This window comes from Lissotriton vulgaris, chromosome 9, assembly GCF_964263255.1.
Source record: "Lissotriton vulgaris chromosome 9, aLisVul1.2, whole genome shotgun sequence".
NCBI lineage: Eukaryota > Metazoa > Chordata > Amphibia > Caudata > Salamandridae > Lissotriton > Lissotriton vulgaris.
The window spans coordinates 432,194,161-432,217,963 of NC_141697.1; the positions used below are offsets into that span (position 1 = coordinate 432,194,161).

A 23,803-nucleotide genomic window follows, 5' to 3' on the forward strand; every position below is an offset into this window, starting at 1 on the left:
GCGAGAAGAGTTATGGCTTAAGGATGACCCGCCGTTGAGGGAGGTTCTTATCATAGCCAAACAGGTGGAGCACATGTTACAGTGTGTCAGAGAGAAAAAGCAAGACACTGGGGAAAAGAGGTGCGATGACAAGACCAATGTCAGTGAAGTGGTGACTGAATGTGAGGCAGTATCTGTGGTCAAAGGGCAGAAGGTAGCGAGCAGAGAGCAGAAGGAGAACAAAATGGGGTTGTCATTCAAGGGCACCTGCTATAGGTGTGGCAAGCAGGGACATCTAGCCAACGACAAAGAGTGCCCTGCCCTCAGATTTACATGTAACAAGTGTGGCAAGAAAGGTCACTTCAAGCAATACTGCAAGAGTGGGCAAGGAGTCAGCAGGCAGAGTAGAGGCAGGACAAATGTAGTGTGCGACGAATTTGTGGTGCAGGTCAAAGAGTTGCAGGTTCCAAGCCTCAATGACACCACGTGCGAAGAAATAGTGGTGCAGGTTGATGAAGGTCAGGTCAACAGCCCTAAAGACACCATAAAAGTAGGGGGGATTGCCCTGGAGGCATTGTTCGATTCCTGTTCTAGGATAACCATTATCAATGCTAAGGAATTCTCTCGGGTGTCCATGGGAAAGATAATTTTGAGAAGAATGGATTTGAGGCCTGGGGGGTATGCTTGTCGCCCCATCTCCATGAAAGGCTATTTCCTAAGTAAGATTGAATACAGTAACAGGACAACTGTGTCCAAGATTTATGTGCCCACTGTAGGGGACAACATCTTGGGGTGGCAAGCACAGAAGGAGTTAGGGGTTTATCTCAATCCCAACAGTAATCCCCAGATCCTGATACAGGAAATACAAGAGCACCAGACGGACATAGTGACAGAGTTCAAAGGAGTGTTCAGAGAGTAACTAGGATGCCTAAAAAACTACTGCCACAAGATAAAATTGAAAGAGAACGCAAGACCAGTTGTGGCTAAAGTCAGAAAGCTCCCCATTGCCATCCAAGAAGAGGTGAAATGTGAACTGGAGAAATTGTGCAAGGCTGGAGTCATCGAGCCTGTGGAAGCGACGGAATGGTTGGCGCCCATTGTGGCCGCAAAGAAGAAGGATGGGTCGGTCCGGCTCTGCATCGACCTGAGGGCATTGAACAAGGCGGTCGTGGTCGACCGATACCCTCTACCGAACATCACCCAAATGATGAGCATGCTAGAGGGGGCAAAGGTGTTTTCCACTCTCGATCTCGCCTCGGCCTACTTCCAGTTTAAACTACACGAAGAGTCACAGGAACTCACAGCTTTCGTGACGCCGATGGGTGCGTACAAATTCAAAAAGATGCCTTTCGGGCTAGTCTCAGCGGCCGCTGTATTTCAGAGACTCATGGGCAGCATCTTGAAAGGCATCCCAGGCGTCTTGTGTTACCAAGATGACGTGCTCATTTTCGCAAAGGACCATGAAGAGCATGATGAGAGACTGAGACGCGTGCTAGGAAAGTTCCAGTCACAAGGTCTTACAGTGAAAAAAGACAAGTGCGTGTTCGGCTGTGCAGAGTTGGATTTCTTGGGGCACAAAGTAACGTCGGAAGGAATATGCCCCAAGGCCGAACTACAAAACACCATCATGAATTTGGCACCTCCCACAAGCAAAGATGAAATCAAGTCATTCATGGGAATGGTGGAGTTCTATGGGAAATTCATAAGGAACCTGGCAGGAAGGACTTACGCCATCAGACTGCTGTTGAAGAAAGAGGCTGAATTCAACTGGAGTCAGGAGTGCCAGAGGGAGTTTGAAGACGTAAGGAGGGCACTTGCAGAAGCACCCAGTTTGAAGTCATACATACCCAACCGGGCGACCGTAGTCACCACCGATGCTAGTGCCAAGGGGCTGGGAGCAGTTCTCACCCAAGTAGGAAAGGACGGAGAAGAAACCATAGCGTTTGCCTCAAGGTCACTCCAGAAGTCCGAGAACAACTACTCGGTAATAGAAAAAGAAGCCCTAGCAGTATCCTGGGCGTTGGGGAAATTCAGAGACTTCCTGTGGGGAACTCAGTTCACTCTCTGTACTGACCACAAGCCGTTGGTGTTCAGCAGGAAAGGGCTGGATGCCATCTCCAGCAGGATAAGACGATGGGTAGTCAGCCTCCAAGAATACACCTTCGGTGTCCAGTACGTCCCGGGGACGAGGAATGTTGCGGCAGACTGTCTGTCGAGACTCGTCACCGAAAATGAGGCGAGAGAGAAGCAAAGAGATGTGGATGATGAAGAGGATGAACTTCAGATGGAGAATGTCTGCACCATCCAAAGAGCGTTGGGTGAAGAAACGTGGAAGAAGGCCATGGAGGAAGACAAGACCCTGGAGGAGGTGTGCGAAAGAATAAAAGACAGGTGGAAGAACGAAGATAAAGGAGATGAAAACCTGCGACCATACTGGGCTGTCAAAGATGAGCTGTCCATGGTAGATGGGTGCCTGTTCAGAGGGACGAGACTTGTACCGCCTACGTCGGTGAGAGACGACCTGGTTGAGATAGCCCACGAAGGGCATCTGGGTATCACTAAAACTAAACAAAGACTCAGGGAGTACTATTGGTGGCCCAACATGGACCTTGTCACGGAAAGGAAAATTAGAGACTGTATTCCGTGTAGCAGCAGTGACAAAGTCTTGAAGCAATTGACGCCCCCAATGGTATGCAGGCCTCCACCGTCAGGACCCTGGGAAGAGCTGGCGCTAGACATCGTGGGCCCATTGTCTGGAGAACTGCGGACGCCTTACGTCCTGGTGCTCATGGATTTGTATTCTAGGTGGCCTGAAATGAAACTGGTGAATGAAGTCCCGACCAAGACAGTCATCGGGTTCCTGGAAGAGGTCTTTATCAGGGAAGGGCTACCCAGCAACATTCTCACGGATAATGGGGTACAACTGTGTTCGAAAGAGATGGAAGCGTTCCTAGCGGAGAGAGGAATCAAACACAAGCGTTGCGCTTTGTATCACCCTGAAACCAATGGCATGGACGAGCGATTTAACAAAACCCTCAAGGAAAGCATCCAGCTGGCCAAAGCCAGTGGCATAAGCTGGAAAGAAGAGGCGTGGAGACGGCTAGAAGCATACAGGTTCACACCGCACCAGACGACGGGAGTCACCCCATTCGAACTGCTCCGTGCAAGAATACCCAACACCAAGCTATCCCCAGGGTGGAAGGGGTGGCACAAAGAATGGTCAGACCCCTCCAAAGGAGCAGAATGCTCAGAGAGACAAGAGCAAGCCATGGAAAAAAGGAAAGAAAGATACGACCGGCTCAAGGCCACACGGGAGGCCAGATTCTCAGTAGGGGATAGCATCAAGATCAGAACCCCCACTGGAAGGGCAAATTGGTCAGAGTACAGTAATCCCACCAAAATCACCAAACTATTCAAGAATGCCGTCAAGACTCAAGAGGGGAAGATCTGGAACCTAGGGAGAGTAGTGAGGTTCCACCCACCAGGGCATGACTCTAGTAGTGAAAGGGGGAGAGGGGTTGATGCCAGACAGAACGAAGGTCCTGACACTAAGAAGCTGTTGTCCTTCACCCACCCAGGTGATAGGTCTAGCAGGAGAGTGACCAGACCCCCCAGATACTTGGATCAATATATTATGATGTAACCCCTGCTATTCTGTTATTCTTGTATTATCCTCCCAGCAGGACTTTGACCAGACCCTCCAGAGGGTTTTATCAGTTTGTACTGTGTTATGGGTGCCACACTGTTGTTCATGCGTTGTTCCATTGTTTTCCTTCCGCAGGGGAGGGGGATGTGTGGTATCTCCCACTCTAATTGCCCCCCCCGGCGGCTCCGCTTGTAATGAGCTGCTCGCGGTGACATCACTTGGAATGTCACCGCGACCAGCGTTCTAAGGCGAGCGCCGGGAGCTGTGTGTGAAAAGCTGCAAAGCGGAGGCTGTGGCTGAGGTCGCAGTGTACGATCTGATCTTTAATAAACCTGCTTGGTTTACCACAGTGAAGTCTTTTGAACTCATTTTGGCCGTCACTACAGGACTGAAACCGCCAATTCATGTAACTGGCTGGCCCAAAACATGGAAAGGGCATTAGAGGCGTGCTCAACATACTATCATTAGCCAGCATCAGTATGGCAGGATACAAAATGCAGATTTTCTTTAGGAATATTATTTAACACATTTACTCGTGTGCCACAAATCAAGTTCGGGGACTTTCTGTAGACCTGTCTGTGCTCATGCTAATCAGCCTTTTGTTTATACATGATTGTCCATTAGCGCACTGCTTACTGGCTAAGCGAAAGGCCTGCTTGGGGGGGGGGTTACTCTTTGTCAGTGGAAACTGTAGCAGCGGACAGAGTGTAAGGTTTCTTGAAACATGTTTGTATACTTTTTGTTTGTGGCTCTTTATTTTAAATAAATGGAAAGTTATACGCGAAAATATGACTTGATGACTAGGTGAGAGATTCAAGCCGCTGAACTGCAGTTAAAACTACATGCATCCTGACGTTGCCAATTCACAACATTTTTTGAGAGAGAAAAGGAAATAATATACTTTTATCACTGGTCCGTTTATCTCTTCACACCACCGACATTATCACACTGTTCAAAAATTGCATACTAAGGGGCAGATTTTCAAAAAATACACGCAGCACAGTCTCTACATTATGTAGTGTTGCCCCCTAAAAACAAGCATTGGCAAAGTCATCAGGACTCTGTTGCAATATTTTTATTTTTATTTTCTTGTGTATTGCAAGCATACACCCAAACAATTCAAGAGTAAAAACCTGCTGTGGCAGATATAAGCTTTCAATATAAATGTTTAAAAGGAAAAGCATTAACCATTCTTTATAATTTTTAAAAATTAGCACAGATGCTTTCTAGCAAGCAAGTGTATTTAGAATAGGTATGCACATCCTTTTTACTTTTAATGCACATCGCAGGAAAATAGGATTTATATTGAAGCAAGGAAAACGGACTACAGAGTTTAAATTACTGTATCCTGAAGGCGTTATTTAAAAACACAAGGTGGCCGAAAACAATTAGAATGATAAAGATTGGAAAGAAAGTGGCATTGGCAAAATAACGTTTTTGCCTACCAGCAGCCTTCCCACTGCAGTGCACTTATTTTTTGGTTGGTGTGCACATGCAATCAGCTAAAATGTTTTCAATGTCAGTGCAAGAGTCAGTGGCTAAGTGGGCTGATCCATTGCCTCATTTTGCATGCTGTGGTGACTGAAGTGTAAGGTAAAGTAAGATCCTAAATAGTGAATAGGTTAGGTGTGGAAAATGTAAAAAATAGAATTCAATTGATTGTGCAGGTCTATGCTTTTCGAAGAAAATAGCCACCAAAATTAAAAACTGCAACGTCAGTAGCTTCATTTGCTTCTTAAAAAAAGGAAAAAAGGTTACATATAATTAAAAAGTCCACTTTATTCAGGTATTACGTTTTCTGATGGGTTTGCTTCTTCAGAAATACTATCCTCTCTGTTAGTAGATGAGATCCAAATCCTCAAGTGTGTTTAATATGCTAAGTGTGTTTAAGGCTGCAGTACCACCTCCTGTCTACAGGGGCAGAGCGAGCAAAAAAATAAACACACTTGGTGAAACAGGTCCCCACAAGGCAATTTTTAAAAAAGTTGTAACAATTGGCACAGATGTTTCTGAAGCCATTTCCAATCCTTTAGAACATTGTACCTTGTGGGGACTTGGGTTCAGGTCCCCACAGTGCAATCAAGTCCCCACAGTGTGAGTGTGTTATCGTACTCGAGTCCCCACAAGGATAGTAACACAAACCCCCCCACACACACAACCCCACACACACACAACCCCACACACACACACAACCCCACACACACACAACCCCACACACACACAACCCCACACACACACAACCCCCCCACACACAACCCCCCACACACAACCCCCCACACACACAACCCCCCCCCACACACAACCCCCCACACACACAACCCCCCACACACACAACCCCCCACACACACAACCCCCCACACACACAACCCCCCACACACACAACCCCCCACACACACAACCCCACGCACACAACCCCACGCACACAACCCAACACACACACAACCCAACACACACACAACTACTCACACACACAACCACAACCACAGGCACACAACCACAAGCACACACACAACCACACTCAACCACACACACAACCCCAAAACCACAACACACAACCCCAAACACAACACCCACAACCACACCACCCACAACCACACCCACAACCGCAACCACACACACAACCACACACACAACCACACACACAAGCACACACAACCATCTATCTGTCTGTCTGTCTGTCTGTCTTATCTTATCTATCTTTCTATCGCCCTCACTCTATCTGTCTATCTATCTCACTCACTATATCTATCGCCATCACTCTATCTGTCTATCTATCTATCCATCTATCGCACTTACTGTATCTATCGCCATCACTCTATCTATCTATCTGTCTATAGATCGCCCTCACTCTTATCTATCGCCCTCACTCTATCTGTCTATCTATCGCCCTCACTCTATCTGTCTATCTATCGCCCTCACTCTATCTATCTATCTATCGCCCTCCCTCTATCTATCTATCGCCCTCACTCTATCTGTCGCATCACCACAGCTTCACTCACCACCACCACAACATCACTATGCTCTACCACAGCATCACTGAACGCCACAGCATCACTTGTCGCCACCACAACATCACTCAGCGTCACCACAGCATAAATCTGTGCAACCATTCAGCAACAACTGGTTCAAATATGTTCTCTCAATGTTTCAAGCTTTATTATAAATGTCACAAAAAGATGTTTATATTTCACTTCTGTTCTTGGATTTTCGTCACAATAAAATACAATGAACCTAATCTTCACAAAAGTCATTTACAAAAGTTTAAGCTATTGCCATTATAAATTACAATAAGTTTCATTTAAGTATTAATTATTTTAAAAAAATTAAAAGCCATTGTTATTTGTAATATCAATACATCTAAGTCACGTAAATACAACACATATTGCAGTACAAATGCTATAGGTGTCATATTTGTGAAAGGTAAAACTATTGGCATTGTCAATGACAAAGCTATTAATTTCGCTATTTTCAAAACCAACACATTAATAAAAAAATTGTCATTTACAATACCAAAAGCTCAAGCTGTCCTAATGCGAGACCTATTGCATTGCAAATGCTTGTATATTTATATATTGTTATTGACAATGCCAATAACGATATATAAATATAAAGTGTCATTTACAAAACCAATAGCTCCAACTTTCCTACTGCGAGACCTATTGGCAACGCCAGTGCTTGTTTATTTTTGGGCCCGCTTACTCTCTGACACTTTAGGTGCTTAGGTTCCTTTTTGGAGTTTAGAGCAATATATGTATATATACATTTTCAAATTCAGAGTTATTGCCCAATTTGGACTAATAGCATTGCCACAGATGGGTGAAACTCTTGCTTACATATGGCACAGTCTTGGAGAAAATATCCCAATACATTCTTCCCAGTTTCAAGGCTGCTTTTATCTAACCATTCCCCACATTGACCCCATTCTGAAACTTGAGTCATACATCTGCACACTCCACCAGGAAGGACCTATGTAAATGCTGTTACTAAGAGATTTAAGGGGGAGTTAACATCTGAAGGAGCAGTGGACTGTTTGGGAGGGCTCACGTTAGTGGTTTAATTATACACTGCTTTATTTGAGTGCTCTCTTGGCTCCAGCATGTAGTTATGTTTTCACTCCATGCCCTGCACCTAATGTTTCCAACCAACCATATCATACTGTAAATCCTGTCTCAGCCATTCCTGTCTCATGTGCCTTGGTGTGATGGCATTGTATTAATGTTATGATAAAGAGCCAGGAAACAATGGTGAGCACCAGTAAAATATGTAGACACAGTTATCTGAGGACTGCTTGAAAACTGGCAATGTATTAGCTGGAATGTGAGTAAAAATGTGATGACTGCAGCAAATGCTGAAAAAATGTTACATTGTGCTTCGGGTTCATTGAAAGGTTAGGTTCTTCAAAGTTTCTAAAACTTGAAAAATCTGTATTTATTAACATAACTGGAGGAAGCTTCCAGCAAGTGTTTCTTTGCATAAGTAGTCATAAGTCATACGCACTACATCTCGTACCTTTTTGTTGGCCAGTTAAGAATGTACCTTATGATTGTGTAATTTGTCCCAATGTTGATTTCTTCTTATTAGTTTGACATTGCCAATGAATCTCTTGTGGATAAAGTGTTTATTTTCTCAAGGTCTGTGTTCATCTTCTAACCTGTGTGTTTCTGTTCTTAGGCACAGGAAGTGGATCTCTCTCTCATGCTATTATACGGACCATTGCGCCCACGGGGCATCTGTACACCATCGAGTTCCACGAGCAGAGGGCAGAAAAGGCAAATGAAGAGTTCAAGGAACACAGAGTTGACCACCTGGTGACGGTCAAGAACCAGGACGTGTGCCAGAGCGGGTTTGGTGTCACAGATGTCGCAGATGCAGTGTTCCTTGACATTCCTTCTCCATGGGAAGCTATTGGTCATGCAAAGGATGCCTTGAAAATCAAAGGTAATTGTGTCAAGTAGATCACATGGTCTGCATGACGCAGTAAGAGCAGGTTGTGATCGTCCACATATTGAGCCGTTTTAATGCTCCAGTGCAGCGTATACTTATTTGCACTTAAAGACAGACAACTGACTGTAATGCAAATCAGTGTATACAGATATTTGTTAGTAAAAAACTGCTTTCCACCCACGGTGGTTACCATCTATGAATATGGAGCAGGGTTTTGAAGTGTGTTTTTGAACTGCAGAAAATGTATTCTTTCAATCCGCTGAATATGTAACTGCATGGGAACGTGTGGGCGAAAATTAGATCATTGACGAAAGCTTAGGGCTATGTACTTTTATTTTCATTCAGTGTTATTTTTCATTCCTTTAACCCCTTCTTACATCTAGCTTATTCGGGAACAATATAGTAAATGTTCTTATATTCAACCAGAAATATTCTCATGCTTTCTGTTTTCTGCTTTATCTGTATTCGATCTTATTTCTCGAGATAAAAACAAAAAAACAACTACGGGAATATTAACTGCCTTCGTGTTTCTTCTAATGGATTCAAGTTGTTTTGCACTTGTGGTCGATCTCTTTAGGGAAATTAGCAATTGGTACTATCCTAGTGATTTCTTGTTAACTCTGTTCAACTCTAGGGTCTTCAGATAGTTGTGTTGATTAGTGAGGAGGAGAAGGAAGCTCTGTTTGTGTCTGCTGATAAATATATCAGTTAGTGAAAGGGAACAAAAATGTGCCCCTGTCTCTTCAGTCCCCTAGGATGGAGTGCCAAGAACACACGAAGTCAGAGCATAAACATTCACCCGTATATAAATTGTAATTGTAAATTGATACTTGTATAGCGCACTACTCACCCGCAAGGGTCTCAAGGCGCTTGTACGAATACCGCTCTAGAACCCATCCTGGCTTTCCCTGTGAGGCGTCCACTCCTGGGCACCCCCAAGGTGGAGGCCAGGCATCCTTAGCGTTGTGGAGATTAAGCAAGCTATTGCCCAGAGTTGCAGAGTGTGACTCCATGATTGGAATAGGCACCGAGGCGAGAATTATCAGGTCCGTGGAATTTTTGAGCCCAAGACCCGCCGAGGCGGGGAATTGAACCCTGGTCCGGGGCTAGACCTCTGCATCAGGGTCTGCCGCTAGACGCTACTGACAGCAGAGCCATCCCTTACTTGGTTGGCTTTAGCCTCGCACAGTGCACACAGCATAGCACCCTCAGTTGTACCAGACAGCAGAACTACACCGCACTGGCAAGTCAGAAGAGCGATTTCTCACTTGCCAGAAACAACAGAACGATGCCTCACGTTTGGCAGAGCAGTCCCTTACCCAGCTGACTGGTCTCTTCCTCAAAGCAGACAGCAGAGCTTTCCTTAGCTTTTTACAGATAGCAGCGCTATCACTGGATTGTCATAGACAGTAGAGTTACCCTAATCTTTCACAGACTGTAGAGACATCCCCACTGATTAGACAGCAGATTTGTTTCTTGTTCTCCTCATCATCCTGGACAGCTACATACTTGACTGATTGTCCTTTTACTGCTCGTTCTACATCCATCCATTGCGTTCTCGGAGATGATCCCGTACACCACAGCATAGATACAGGGCTTAATGGGGGGTTGTAAGACCCGAACCCTCTAAAGAGCACCCGACCTTGATTATCCAGTACATAAGTGTGACTCATTCTGGTTAGCTAGTAGTGTTGTAAGGTCTGTCCCTGCCCTTCGAACTGCCATTGTAGGCATAATCCTTGCGTTACAGGCACACCACCTACACTTAGTTGGGCCAGTGGAAGGTTAAAATGCCCTTTCCCCCCAACCAAAAGAGACATGCCCCTGCATAAAGCTCCAAGAGGGAAAGTAATTCTTTGTCACGATGCTATCTAAATACTCCAAGCATGTTAGGAAATTCACATGCTCTGTGTAAGGCAGAGCAGGGATAACAATATGGGTACACAGGTACAGGGAGTAAATGGGGGTGTGAGGCGAGGTGGATTGTAAGGATATTGCTGCATTGAGCAGATCACAACTACAGAGAGACTTACCTACATTGGTAAACCTCGACAGCAAATAAAACCTCTTACTCTAGAATTGCACAGATCACAAACCCTGAAACAACATAAAATCTCACATCAGTGCCATGAGCCCAATACAACCCACACACCGACTAAAACAAACCAAGAACACCTATGAAAGTACTGCACAAGATCCCCCATGAAACACAAGATGAATTTAGATCCCCAAATGATCAACTGACGCTGCTGACATAACTTGGGAGGAGGGTCAAACGGCTGCCACCCCCACAGTGACAAACCTAAAAGTCTCACACTTTCACTAGTTTGGTCGCCAGGTCACAATGAACTCCCACATCTTCAGAATACGACTGCAGGGAAACTCCAAAATGAAAAAGATACAACACTATGTTCGTCATGACCCTCTGTGGGCAAAACCATTGCCTCAATCAAACCCATGCTAGTGCAAGTAAAAGCTCCATATGGCCAGGCAATTAGCAGACGTGTGCTATATTAAAAACCGCTAAATAGAATGTAACACAACAACAATATTTACTTTCAGTTCTTCCATCAAGGTCCTTGGCCTTAAAATTCCTTTTTTTCCGAAAGGTTGGTAACAAAACTAATATCAATGCACAGTTTGCCGAGTCTGGAGACTCGACACTTAAAGAAAATAACGCAGGCATAAGGCTTTCTCCTCAGTTGACCAAAGTCCAAGACTGTAGAGCCGAACTGTGCCTTTCACAAACATACTTTAGTGATAAACAATATTGTAGTGCTCAAAGTAGCTCTAGATGTCTGTTTAAGAAAGGCATACTAATTCAAAAAGCTCTGCTTGATGCCATTTTGCATGAAAGTAAGTGTTATAATGAGCCTTACCTAAACGGTTTGTAGTCCTGGGAGGGATGGCCCTTTAAGATTTCTGTGGTGCTATACGTACCGTAATTCACTATACTTAATTAAGAGAAAGTACTATTTTAAAGCTGTTTATAGCGTACAACAATGCTAAGAATATTGTTCTAAATTAGTAACTGTCATTGCACCTTAGAAGCTTAGAAGTGACCTTATGATGTCTGGTGGCAAGGGCGTGAAGCAGATTATCGATCAGGCATTATAGAATGCCTAATTTGAGTCAGTGGTTTCCGGTGCTCAGCACCGGCACTTATGACAGTCTGCCACATGGTGGGCTGTTTGCCTGATTTAGAGTGAGCACAATAACAGTTGTTTACTAAATCAATATTTGTTAGAAATGACTAATACCTGCCGCCCTTGCTAATCATATAGCGTTGGGAGCCGTGAATAATCTGAACTGTCACGCTTGTAGGAAGGAGTGTGATGGTTAGTAACTGATTTGGTACTCATTGGTAGCGCTAGCAGGGGCAATTGGCCTTGTAGGCTGCAGTGGCCTCTGGGTAAGGCTCTGGCACTTAATATTTTACAGATTAAGCACAAGCTTTCTATTTCCAAAGTGATTATGATTTACCTTAATCATGCTGATTGAAAATTACCTTGCTCCTGTGTCCGTAAATGCAAGAATAATGACAGTCTCTTCTTTTTCAGGAAGATCGACTTAATTTGTAACGCTTCATTTGCACCGATCAAAAATACTGTATTTGCTAGCACTTCATTGGCTAAAGTAAATTTTTCTCATTTTAGTGAATCAGTGAAATTCTCACAAAACATTAAACAATGAAGTATTTATGCATATTTGATGTACACAATATGTATGTACCGCAGCTTTGCAGTCGGATTTGTGGAAAGGATAAATGCCTCTACATATGTTTGTTTGCCTCTTGTGCATTTTGTGCCAGAAGGGTGTCTGGACTAAATGGACAAAAGCTGCAGATGAAGAAACCTCATCCATTATATAGCCCGGCTTTAATTTCCTTCATTAAGGAGCTCATTCTGACTTACACACAGCTTAGACCCAGTCTGTTCGCATTTGTTAGACATTCTTTCACTCTCCGTCTCAATACTGTGCCTCATTAATCTGCAGATAAGATTTTGAAGTGAGGGTATTTACTTAAAAGTTGATGGTAAAGTGGTTTTAACGAGTGAAACGGTAATTCAGGTTGCTGTAGCTACATGATAAGATATCTGCTAAAGGAGTTGTAACAGACGCACACGTGTGTTTCACATCATAGACTGAACTGTTTAAAGTGCTTAATTTTGCCTATGGTTGCAATGTTGCAGGTGGAACCCAACAGCACTCTTTTTTTGGTGACCAGCTCCTATTTTTCTTCAACAGACTTTGATACAGAACAAGAAAAAGAAAGAGAAAAACACAAAAGGGGGAAGAGGGGAGGACAAATAATAACAAAGGGAGAAAGCAGAGATGAAAAATAACTTGCAAGGGGGAGATAATGGGGCACTGATTGTATGGTGGTGGATTAAAGAGGCATGAGGTGAACTCTAATCTAGACAGTTTTGGGATTCGACACCCTGACCTTCAGTGGCACTGGCTACTTGCTTGTGAGCAAATCTTTGGGCTCCAACACTTACTTTTTTACAATTTTACGCACTGCCTGGCACGAAAAATCTCACCAGTTTGTCACCCAAAACTTGTGGATAATATACTTCCCTGCAGCGTCTGTTTTATTTCACCAGGCTCATCTGGCTAGTGCTGTATTTGCATACTAGTCCAATAATCCCTTTTGCGTTCAGCAACGGAATATGCAGAGTTCTCCCTAGCCAAAATAAGAATGTATGATGCATTTAGCTATTTTTTTCGAGTTAGTCTATTTTTATACCACTCCAGAGGTTTCCTCTAAAATGGGATAAATTGTAATGGACCCTGTTCTTTAAGCTTAATTTTTTAAAAAAAAATTCTCACTAGATATTTGAAAATAAGTATTACATCAAATACCAATAGACCGTGCATTTCCATTTTAAATACCACTTTTCTGTGCAAAACCGAATGAGGCAATAGAACCTGCTACTGTGCAGAACCATTTCTGATCTTCCTGCAACCTACCAGACCACCCTTCTTGGTGGAAAGATGGAGGAAGGTAGGCCGTTGTGGAATCTCTTGTTGGAGAACAGGGCTAGCACAGAAAGTTACTTGCAGTGATGACAAATGAAATAACTAAAGGAAGGTGGGGAGTGAGTAAATATGGGCAAAATATGAGTTACTAAGGAGAGTGCAGTAGGTGGCGAGAGACATTGAGAGAAGGATGAGGTCAGAAAGCAAATCTGTTAGGGAGATGGAGAGAACCCTTCATGCCGAGTTAAAATAGAAAGAACTAATGGGACATTTAAAGAGTTCAATGATTGAAAGAATGATCTAGATGAAAATGGAAATAAATTGTGAACGCCGTTTCGTGAAAGACAGAGGGATGCAAGATTTAATGGGGGGTGGGGTTGCCATTATGAAAAAGGAGCTTCATGATTGAATGGGAGAAAGTGAGACGAAACACTGGGGATGGGATAGGGAAAACAAATGGAGGCAGAGACGAAAAAAGGAGAAGAAAGTATACAAAAAACTTATTAATGCAGCCGTGAAGGTTCATGACAAGAATTCACGCGAATAGCAACAAATGTTATTGTGGGGGTGTTTTTTATTGTTCTTCTATTATTTAGTGTGTTCAGATTTACGTTGTTTATGCCTGCGCATCTTTAGGTCTCAACTTGGCAGTGCATCTGCTGTCTGTTCAAGGCATTGTGTGTGTGCACTCTATGGGCTTTCAGCATGCCCATCTTTTTTCATTCTCTCCTTAGTGTGCCTTTTAAAATTCCTTGCTTTTCTGTGTGAATCATTGACATTTGTCCCTCCTTTTGGTGTCTTGTTCCCTCCCATGAAAACTGGCCCTGTTACATGTATCATTTCTTTTCTGGTCATTTGCTAGTTTCAGCGCACTCTTCTTTTTGTTTGTCGTAGCTCGTGTTTTCGGATTGTTGTGTTTTATGGATGTTTGAACCAAACATGCCTATTCAACTTTCTTTTAACAATCTGCATTCTAGTAACATTTGTTTATTGAGTGTGCGTGTACAGGGTGCCAGGTTTCATTTTTACTGCGGTTTCTTCTTAACACCGGAGGGTTCATGGTGTACAACGCAAGCTGCAGAATGCATTTTACATCTCGCTCAAGTGAGGATCGTTTCTGGGTATAGTTCATGAGTCAGGAGTGCTGCTGAGAACCGCAGAAGAGCCATGCCACCCCGCCTCCCATTCTCTGACGGTATTGGGGCAGCAATGTAACCGCTGCTCGACTAATACGTATATGAACCAAGCTTGTTAAAAAATATATATATACGCTGTCAGCACTGCAACCAAACCTCTGGCCGCAGAGCTATTTCCTGTTGCAAGGGTAGGGCATTTGGTGTAAGCTCTCAACGGGAACAGCCGGTTGACCTTCCACCCCCCTACCCCCTGCAAGGACCACCTTCCCTTAATTGATTGTGTAAACTGAAAGTACTTTATGTTTAGGTGTGAATGTCTTAGACAATGCTCTCTTAAAATTTGTGTTAAATCTTGTTTTCGTTATTGGGGCAATAATCAAAGTTAAGGATCTTATCCTTTTCTATTTCTTTAAGTATATTGGCTGGCATTCATGTGCAGCCACATTTGCTTCTTTCCATGGAAAACTGTTCGGAACTCCTTAACAAATGAGTGTTATTGCCTCATTAATCAAACCGGTGTCCCAACCAGTCTTATCTGAAAGGAATGCAACCATTGCCCTGCTGTGTTCAGAGAAAGAAGGCAAAGAAACACTTATATAAAGGCAAGAGATTTCAAGCTATACCAGAGCAGGAACTCAGGAGCAGTTCAGCTGGTTTATGTGAAAATGATTGCGTGGCAATACTGAACAGAATTTGGGTATTTAGACAGTCACCAGTTCATCTGCCCTCCTTGGGATGTGTTGTTTTTTCTTTAATGCTGATTTTGCTCCTGTATGCCCCCAAACCTTTGTATTATCAACAGCTTTCGAAGTTTCTGAAGACAGGGTAATATATTCATAATTATATTTTTTGTTGCATTTTTTTCTCTTGGCAATTTAAGGTATTACTTCGGCATACCATGATCATTCTTTGGTTACAATATTGCAAGGAGTATGACATATATTTTCATACAACATGTTATTTATTACAAAGGATACCTCATTTTTATAAATTGGCATGGAGAGGGGGTAGTGGCGCATGCTTCGTTTTTTGTAACATTCATAAAGGAAACAGTTTTAGGATGGCCACCCACAGAATGTTGTAGTGCTGTTGACTTGCATCAAAGCGGTACAAAAGGGGGTGGTGATGGACGGAGCATCTGAACCAATCAAACACTCACACCCAGTCAACAGATCTGGGTTTTATCCATCCCTGTTCTTTAGCCCACCCCTGTTCTTTAGCCCACTCTGCCTCCACAGTTCAGACATGGAGATATGCAAATCAGTCTGACCCTGTGCCTCATGGGAACAGTCCAGCCCGAACTGCCAAGCCATGCCTTCCCTGGACCGGAAACAAGCTTCCTAGGACCGGTTTCTGGCATTGCAGCCGTCTTCAGCCAGGCTTGCTTGCATCCAGTGGCAAAGTGAGCAAGGGACTCACGTCTGAGCATACCCTGCCAACTTATGCCGAACAAAGCGGTAAAAAGGGGGTGGTGAAAAGGGGGTGGTGATGGACGGAGCACCTGAACCAATCAAACACTCACACCCAGTCAACAGATCTAGGTTTGATCCATGCTCTCCACAACACTGGAGTCAAGCTATCCTGGCTGAAGACGGCTGATTGCCAGAAACCGGTCCTAGGATGCTTTATTCCGGTCCAGGAAAGACATGGCTTGGCAGTTCGGGCTGGGCTGTTCCCATGAGGCACAGGGTCAAGGCTGATTTGCATATGGCCATGTCTGAACTGGGGTGGTGTGGAGTGCAAAAAAAGATGGATTTAGGCCCAGATCTCTGTACTGGGATGAATGTATGTCATTGTTCTGCATTCTGTCCATCAACTGTTGTTTTTGCATTTGTCACCCCGAGTGGGATGGGTATGCTCAGACGTGAGTCCCATGCTCTCCACACCACTGGAGTCAAGCTATCCTGGCTGAAGACGGCCGATAGCCAGAAACCGGTCCTAGGATGCTTGATTCTGGTCCAGGAAAGACATGGCTTGGCAGTTCGGGCTGGGCTGTTCCCATGAGGCACAGGGTCAAGGCTGATTTGCATATGGCCATGTCTGAACTGGGGTGGTGTGGAGTGCAAAAAAACGATGGATTTAGGCCCAGATCTCTTTACTGGGATGAATGTATGACATTGTTCTGCATTCTGTCCATCAACTGTTGTTTTTGCATTTGTCACCCCGAGTGGGATGGGTATGCTCAGACGTGAATCCCATGCTCTCCACACCACTGGAGTCAAGCTATCCTGGCTGAAGACGGCCGATAGCCAGAAACCAGTCCTAAGATGCTTGATTCTGGTCCAGGAAAGACATGGCTTGGCAGTTCGGGCTGGACTGTTCCCATAAGGCACAGGGTCAAGGCTGATTTGCATATAGCTATGTCTGAACTGGGGTAGTGTGGAGTGCAAGAAAACGATTGATTTAGGCCCAGATCTCTCTACTGGGATGAATGTATGACATTGTTCTGCATTCTGTCCATCAACTGTTGTTTTTTACTTGCATCAAGGCACTTGTTCCTCTTCCCTTCTACCCGCCCTCCCATCCCTGTTTCTCTTCCCCATCCCTGTTTCTTCTCCCCCCTCATCTGATTCTCCCTCCTTTTTATTGTGTTTAAAACCTCTGGCTTAAGAAACTAGAGCACTTTTGTGAGCTACTGACAGAAAGACAGGTAAAAAGAGAAAGGAAGGAAACTAGCCGGAGAGAAAAATTCAAGTTTAATAAGATAACAAGGAAGAAAAAGAAGATAAAGATAAAAAAGCTATGAAGGAAAGAAAAAGCACGTTTGAAATGGAAAACTGGATAAGCAGAATAAATATTTTGGAAGACAGATGAAAGCAGAGAAAAAGATGGAGAGAAGAAAGAAAGGGAAATAATAGGGAAAGAGATGTAGGTATGGGCTTGAGGACAAAAGATAGAATGGAAAGAGGGAGGAGTGAGACATGAATGAAAAACAAAAATTGTAGGCTTTGAGAAATGAATTTGCTGAGTGTGTGGCAGAAGACGCAGTCCAACTTCCTCTTGAGCGCCTTGGGTCTCACGGAATCTCTGGGGCACAGAGTCTGGTTACCAGTATGGGTCCATTCCCAGCAAAGCATGTCCGCCTGGGACCCATTACTAGGCGCATACCGACTCTGGTACAGACATCTACTCTGGGCCTCAGATCCATGCTGGCCCCTGCTACACTAGTGTTGATGACCAGACCACTGGTGCTGGAAGAGGACTTGGTGCTGACACCAGTGTTGGAACCCAAAACAAGACTGACTTGGGCCTAACCAATGCCATGCTACAAGATTAGAAAAGCCTGACTGGTCATCATGCAACCGGCTCTAACCCAGTAGTTCTGCCATGCCACACCTATCACCAGAGGCTCTATTATCCTTTAGTTTCGGACCAATTCTATACCCGAGCAAAGCAGAGGGCACCCCAAGATGTTTATAATGATTATAGACATTGGTATAGGTTGCCCCCCCCACGCACTAAACTGATGATACTTTTACATTGCTGTGACAGAGCTTGACTTAACCATTGGTCCACCAATGGCATTGTGTGTCTCGTTTGCAATGGTAGTCTGAAGGGCAGCTGAAGCATAATAAGTAAAACTGTCCTCCATTGAGACCAAAACGAATGTCCTAACATAGTCTTACAGCCTGCGCGGCTACTTCGGAGTCCTTGTTTCCTTTTAATGATGTCCTCACTGATGCTTTGAAGGCTACTTGATTAAAGCCTTGTTCTTGCATGCCCGTCAATGGGCAAGTGGCCAGATGGGACAGACCTGTGACTGGTGACCCGAAGTTTCTTGCCAAGCACCCCTCTGGAGAGAACCTTAATGTGTATGAATTGACCAGTAAGGTGAATCCGAATTGATTTCCCACCAATCCTCCTAACAAACGCATGCTTTCCTGTGCCTGTCTAGTATTGAAATCTGTTAACCCCTTCCACACTCATGACGAGCTGGGCTCGTCATGGCGTAGCCTCCTCGCACGCTGATGCCGAGCCCAGCTCGTCATGTAAAGTGCATTTCATAAAATCTCAGCGTGCGAGCAGAATAACGCTAGCGCGCATGAGGTTAATGCTGTTTGTTTACTGGGTTGCTACACACAATCCCTCTAGGAGTGGCCAGGGAGATCTTGCAGGTAGTCCCAGAAGATGTATTTGGCTCAGACAATTAATTTTCAGACAGGATGCAGCCAACAGAGATGTGGAATGCCCATAGCCAGACTCCTAGGGCATATTGTTTTGGGGTCCAGGGCAACAAGTTTTCATGTTTATTTTGTCCTTGGGACAAGTAGGCCCAACCCCCTTACAGCACAAACCCTTTGTCTTCCAGTTTACTGTACCACATTACGGACCTGGGAAAGGCATTGCCTGCAGTTAAGGTACTATTTGTGTCCATGTGTTAGTGCTGTTCAAACTTGTATTTATGGCTCATTAGTGCAAAAGCCTTTATTATTTGGGTGAGCGCCCCAAGTAATTGTTTTAAGCTCAGACTACACTACTGACAGTGGTTCCAGTATAAAAATGTGTACACACGTTTTCAATGTTTAGCAATATGAGGATATGTATAATGCTCCCAGATGCTCTCTGATTAGATGCAAATATTTGTGGAAGCTTGAAAGCAAGAGTGACGATTCTTTGCTTTCCAAATAAAATGTCCATTAAAAAAATGGCAAAAACATTTCGCTAAACTACTTTCAAATTTTAGGTACCATCTCTTTGAAAAATCATTTAGTAAAATGTGTTGATGTTTGATAGTATTTCCTAAAAATATTCATAATAGAAAATCAATATAACCAGTTTTAATAAGATTATGGGAAACATAAAAATAAACAAGAACTGGTAAAGCCAGTAGGTATAAAATTGTTGGTCAGCCTTTTGGTTTTGCCAGTGTGCGACTTGTTTTGGCATGGTTTTTGTAAAACCTTAGTGCCACAGTAGTTCCTGGCACTGAACAAAACGACTATTTGTCGATATGCTCCTTGTGAAAGAACAGAATGCTGTCACTCACAGTGAAGCTATCCGATAGACAGTCAGAATTTCAATAAGTACAACCGGTTATAGTTAACGCCAGACCTAATAATTGGCCCAATTATTAAATAAAGTGCACCCATTTCCTTGCATTAAGTGCAGATATACAGCTTTCATGAATTCACAAATTTTACAGAAATAAGCTGAGGAATAGTACTCTTAGAAAATATTTATGAACTGCATTTTAGCATGAGCAAATATGCAGGTGTAAATTTGCTCATGCAAAAATCTGAGTTATTGCAAGTTCACTTTTCCTCTAACCTCTTTTTTCGAAACCCTGGAAGAAGTTTTGTGTCTGCCATTGCCAGGAGTAAATTTCCAACCTTTCTCAGTATGGGAAATGATTAGAGAAGATTTGGTGAAAACCCTTTAAACATGCAAGCTTGTAGGCTTGCACGGTCACAAAAGGGCATTCCAACCCTCAAACTGTTGCTTACCATTACCTTCAGCCCCAGTCTATAGTTCTGCAGAAATGTGGCTACATAAGGGAACTGCTAGTATTCAAACCCTACTATGGAAGGAGCCCTGTCATAATCAGAGAGGCCATTTCAGCGCTCTTATATAATGAGATTGCAGCCATAATTTGTCGCCACATTACATGGCACAAAAGGGACAAGCGGATTTTGTTACAGGACCAGTAGATTTATGAAGCAACCTGCCCTATGGACAAGTCGATTTTTTATATTTTTATTAAATTCCACACTCCTGAGCCAAATATGTAATCACATGAATGGGTTTCACAGAATTTTCTGGCAAGTCCTCTCATGTATATACCCTTTGATAAGAATTTTTCTGTGAGAAGAAAGCCTCTGCGTAAGAGCACTTTGAGGACAGCAGAGCAATGGCACATTCCTTGGGACTTCTGACCCCTGCACGAATGTTCCCTCATAAATGCAGAAGTTCCAGGGCTATTCCAGAAGGCTATCGTGTAGATGCAGTAATCTTTCCCAACCAGCGCAGCAGGCATCTGAGTCCTTAGGAGCTGTGGACATGCATCAGGCAGGCAGTGTAAAGACCTGCAGGAGCATCGGTCCTCCAGTTCCCCTTCTACAATGGCCACTAAACCACTTTAATTTGCAACAACAGTTTAAGCCAACAGAGCATATTGGGACCTAACCCAAATGTATTCTGAATAACATGCATGTATTTCTACCCCAGATTATCAAAGGCCTTTTCAAGGTCCAAAGCAAGGCAAGCTAAGTGCAGCAGGACGATGCTGCAATGCCCATGTTTTGATATAATCACCTAGTGTTTAGGAAGGCACTTCTTACCTGTATAAATGCTCTGTTGTCAGTATGGGTCCATTCTGGAAGCCCTAGCAGCAACCTTGATGCTAAGGTCTGCTTAATAGTTTGTAGTATTTTTACTTAGTTTGGTAATGGTCTTTATGGAGATGCTGTAATGGGCAGGAGGGGTAATATCCCAGTTTAAGCTGCCTTACTGTATAACTCATCTAGTTTTGGTACCAGTAGGGTAGTATAAGAGTTAGAAAACTCAATGGGCAAACCTTCTAGACCTGGTGTTTTGCTGAGAGCTATTTCTTCAATTGTTTCACAGATTGTGTTTTGAAACCTGTTCTTCCATAGCTATTGTATGGGTAGGGGCAATACTTGGAAGTCTCAAGCCATCCAAGGAGCGATAGTCGTGATGGAGGCTAAAGTATGCCCCTGTCTGGTAATACAAGGGAGCAGCCTTCCTGTTTACTCAGAGTGGGCCTTGGCCACCTATGCATTATCATCAAAACACCTCATCATTTCTTTTATGGAGAAGCTGATTGTACTGGTTTCGAGATGTTAGAGAGTCCTCCTGATTACACAATTTGTGCTCTCGAGTTTTAGAAGCCCCTACAGCGGTCTGTATGCATCACCCGCTAATGATACCTTGAAATGCCTCTCATTCTGTCAATAAGGATTCATCCTTTCCCTCTTTTATCGCACAGTATGTCCGAATACCTTCCTAGACGGCACTCCTAATTGCTTGGTCCTCTAGCATGGTTGCAAGTTCCATTTTGGGACAGGAGGCTGATGCATGCTAACAAGCAGAGCATTATAATGGGGACAGTTTTGCACAGGCATTCAGGGTGGTCACAATCGTCTGCACAGTGCTGCGGAAGAGCATGCGATCCAGTCTTACATGTAGATCATGTGGTGGAAAATAAAAGGAGTATTCTTTGCAGCTGCATTCCCCGCATGCCAGACATCAGATAGAGATGAAAGTAAGATCCAGTGTGCTAATGGGTTGTAATTTTGGGTCATGGAGGGCTAAGCAGGAGGGGTGTGACCAGTCTAAATGAACATTTAAGGCACACGTAAAGCAGACACCCAGTAACCACGCCAAGTGTGCCCCTTTCACCAACATAGTAGTTAATTTGGGGAGGAAGCGTGGCTGCTTAGATTTCGGGACATTAGTGTTGCCCTATAGTACTATGGTGCCATAAATTAAGCCTTCTACCTAGACATATCGCCCTTCCTTATATGCCTCAGTTGATCTTCCTGAAAGGGACCTCCGGTCTCACACAATTAGCACTCCCTTGACATAGGCAGAAAAAAATGTTGTAACGGCATAGTTCCCTCCTTCACTTCTGTTATTTAGGCCCTTCTATTTCTATTAAGTGGGATTCCTTAATGAATGTGCTATGAGCAACCTTAAGTTTCAGAGAAGTGTAAATATATTGCGTTTTTACTCATGTTCCTCATGCCCCAGACGTTCAAGGTCTTGAGAATCGTTTTATTCAATGGGGCTATTGGGATTGAATTTTAGGTGCTTATTGGGGGGGACCCACATGGTATATAGCTGTAAGGGTAAACCGTACTGCCGAACTGCCAAACTGCCATGTAGTAGGAATCCTGTGCCGTGGTGGGCATCAGAGCCTTATTTTGTAAATATTCCAACTCCCTTCCCCGGGACTGAATGTGAGCACCCAGGCTTATGTGAAAAACTAGCAAGTATTACACATTCCTTAGTCGTTGTTAACATCTAGGGTCCGTAGTGTGGCACCCATTCAAGGTACCAAACAACACTTTGTAGCCTACCTTTTACCAATACATATACATATGTGAGTCTGTGCAGCCCATACTAATTTCTCACTGCAACATAAAGGAATCTGAGCATTGAAGGACATCGAGTTGGGGTGAGCAGTATAGCAAACTGTACAACATGCAAGGTGTTGAAGACTACAATTTCATAGCAGAGGCCCATTGCTTTAAGCAAACCAACTTCCATCATGAACGATCAAAAAGTGAACAGGTGCCATACTTAAAAAAATAAAAAATAAATCGCAGCACATCATGTCAATTATCATTCTACCTAACAAAAGGTGACGAGAGGAGAGGAATGCTTGCAATACGTCTAACAACTGGCAGTTGTTAGGAGTAGCATTCCAGGCCATCGTTCGTCTGCCCCCATCCCTCCACCCCCCATTTCTTCTCAGATTAGAGCCTGCCATTTACAAATAAGTCTTGGTCTTACTCCAATAGGAATAGTCCAGCATGAACTGGCAAACTAGGTCCTCTTTGTATTCGGGTAACCAAAGACTGGTTTTGGCCAGATTGAACTTCTTCATTCAGGTGTAGTTTGGTTGCTATGAAATAGTGAGCAAGGGACCCAGGTCTGGGCATACTCTTTACCATTTATGGTGTTACATCAAGCACACAAAACGTAATGGGAGGAATGCTAGCCATTGGTCTTAACACTGGAAATCACCTGTGGTAGCATTCCAACCCATCGTTGTTTTAACCATTGGCTAGCGACCCAACACCCTCTGTTGTAATACCCCAAAATATGCCCTACTGAACCCATTCCTCTTCCTCAAGCAAAGCCTAACTCGGACTCAAACCTAGACTTTTCCTTTCTCTGGAGTGTAAAATAGTATAAATACATGTATCTTTTCAAAGTACTTTAGATTTAAATCTAATTCTGTAATCATTCTTATTTCAAATAACAAATATCTAGAAATGTCCACTTCCAAGTCCGTTAACCAGGCCTCATTTACTTTATCAAAATTATTCTCACATTCCACTACACAATGTAGGAATAGGTGCAACATTCTGACAGTAGGTAAGAGAATATTTCTTATGATTGTTTTTTTAAATTTATTTTTTAAATTCTT

At 43.6% G+C, this 23,803-nt stretch overlaps 1 protein-coding gene across 4 annotated transcripts in view; it reads left to right on the forward strand.

Moving 5' to 3' along the window:
- TRMT61A (tRNA methyltransferase 61A) overlaps positions 1–23,803 on the forward strand; it is a 199,526-nt gene that overhangs the window by 74,140 nt on the left and 101,583 nt on the right. For all 4 annotated transcript variants that reach the window (XM_086937862.1, XM_086937860.1, XM_086937863.1 and 1 more), the window contains exon 3: positions 8,297–8,563. In XM_086937862.1, the coding sequence (XP_086793988.1) occupies positions 8,297–8,563 (267 nt within the window). The remainder of the gene's footprint in view (positions 1–8,296; positions 8,564–23,803) is intronic.